Source organism: Pygoscelis adeliae, unplaced genomic scaffold (genome assembly GCF_000699105.1).
Source record: "Pygoscelis adeliae isolate BGI_AS28 unplaced genomic scaffold, ASM69910v1 Scaffold38, whole genome shotgun sequence".
In the NCBI taxonomy this organism is placed as follows: domain Eukaryota; kingdom Metazoa; phylum Chordata; class Aves; order Sphenisciformes; family Spheniscidae; genus Pygoscelis; species Pygoscelis adeliae.
The window spans coordinates 9,867,782-9,868,552 of NW_008825614.1; the positions used below are offsets into that span (position 1 = coordinate 9,867,782).

A 771-nucleotide genomic window follows, 5' to 3' on the forward strand; every position below is an offset into this window, starting at 1 on the left:
GAGAGCAGAAAGAAGCTCCTCTTTCCTTTCTTGCTGGCTTTGTTTCTGTAATGAAATAGTATGTGCTTGTGTGCAGGGGGGTGCTCACTTTGTCAGCACCTCCTCAGCCTCTTCACCCTGACTGAAACATCCAAGGGGAGATGCACCCAAAGACAAACTCCCCAGCAGAACTGAAGGAATGGCAAACCAGCCGGCCTGATGGGGGAAATTTCAAAACCAAAATGTCTCTTAAATAAGCTTCTTTAATTATTATCATCATCTGTTTATTTATACAAATATAAAATATATTTATATAGATTTATATAATATAGATTTGTTGCTTTGGTGGCTCTTTTCATTTACAGACGTACTGGTCGACGATCTCTGTGCACTTTTTACACTTGACGTAACAGCACCAATGGAACTTGCAGTGGCAACGCTCCACCTGGACGCTCTTGAACTGGTCATAACCCCGTCCGCAGCACATCAGCTCGCACCCATCCATGCCCTCTGAGGTCTTGTTGCACAGTCGGCCCTGAGTGCCCAGTGAGCCAGTGGTCTCATTGCGCAGGCAATAGTCTGGGCTGGGATCGACGTAGACCAGGTCCTCTTGCGTCGGCATGTTGAAACGGTTGTTCACCAGCTCCAGCTTGCCCTTGCGGCTGATCCTCATGGCGGCGGCGCTGTCGTACTTCTCCTTCAGCAGGTCGCCCACCTTGCGGAAGTCAGCCAGCTGCAGCCAGCAGGTCTTGAGGCTGCAGGAGCCCGACACACCCAGGACCTTGCACGCCA

General features: G+C 50.2%; 1 protein-coding gene across 1 annotated transcript in view; it reads right to left on the reverse strand.

Annotated features, from left to right (window-relative positions):
* Positions 1–228: 228 nt before the first annotated feature.
* Positions 229–771, reverse strand: part of WNT5B (wingless-type MMTV integration site family, member 5B) — a 15,644-nt gene continuing 15,101 nt past the window's right edge. Inside the window, 1 exon segment of the mRNA XM_009332889.1 lies at positions 229–771. Within this exon segment, the coding sequence (XP_009331164.1) occupies positions 335–771 (437 nt within the window). The 3' untranslated portion in view covers positions 229–334.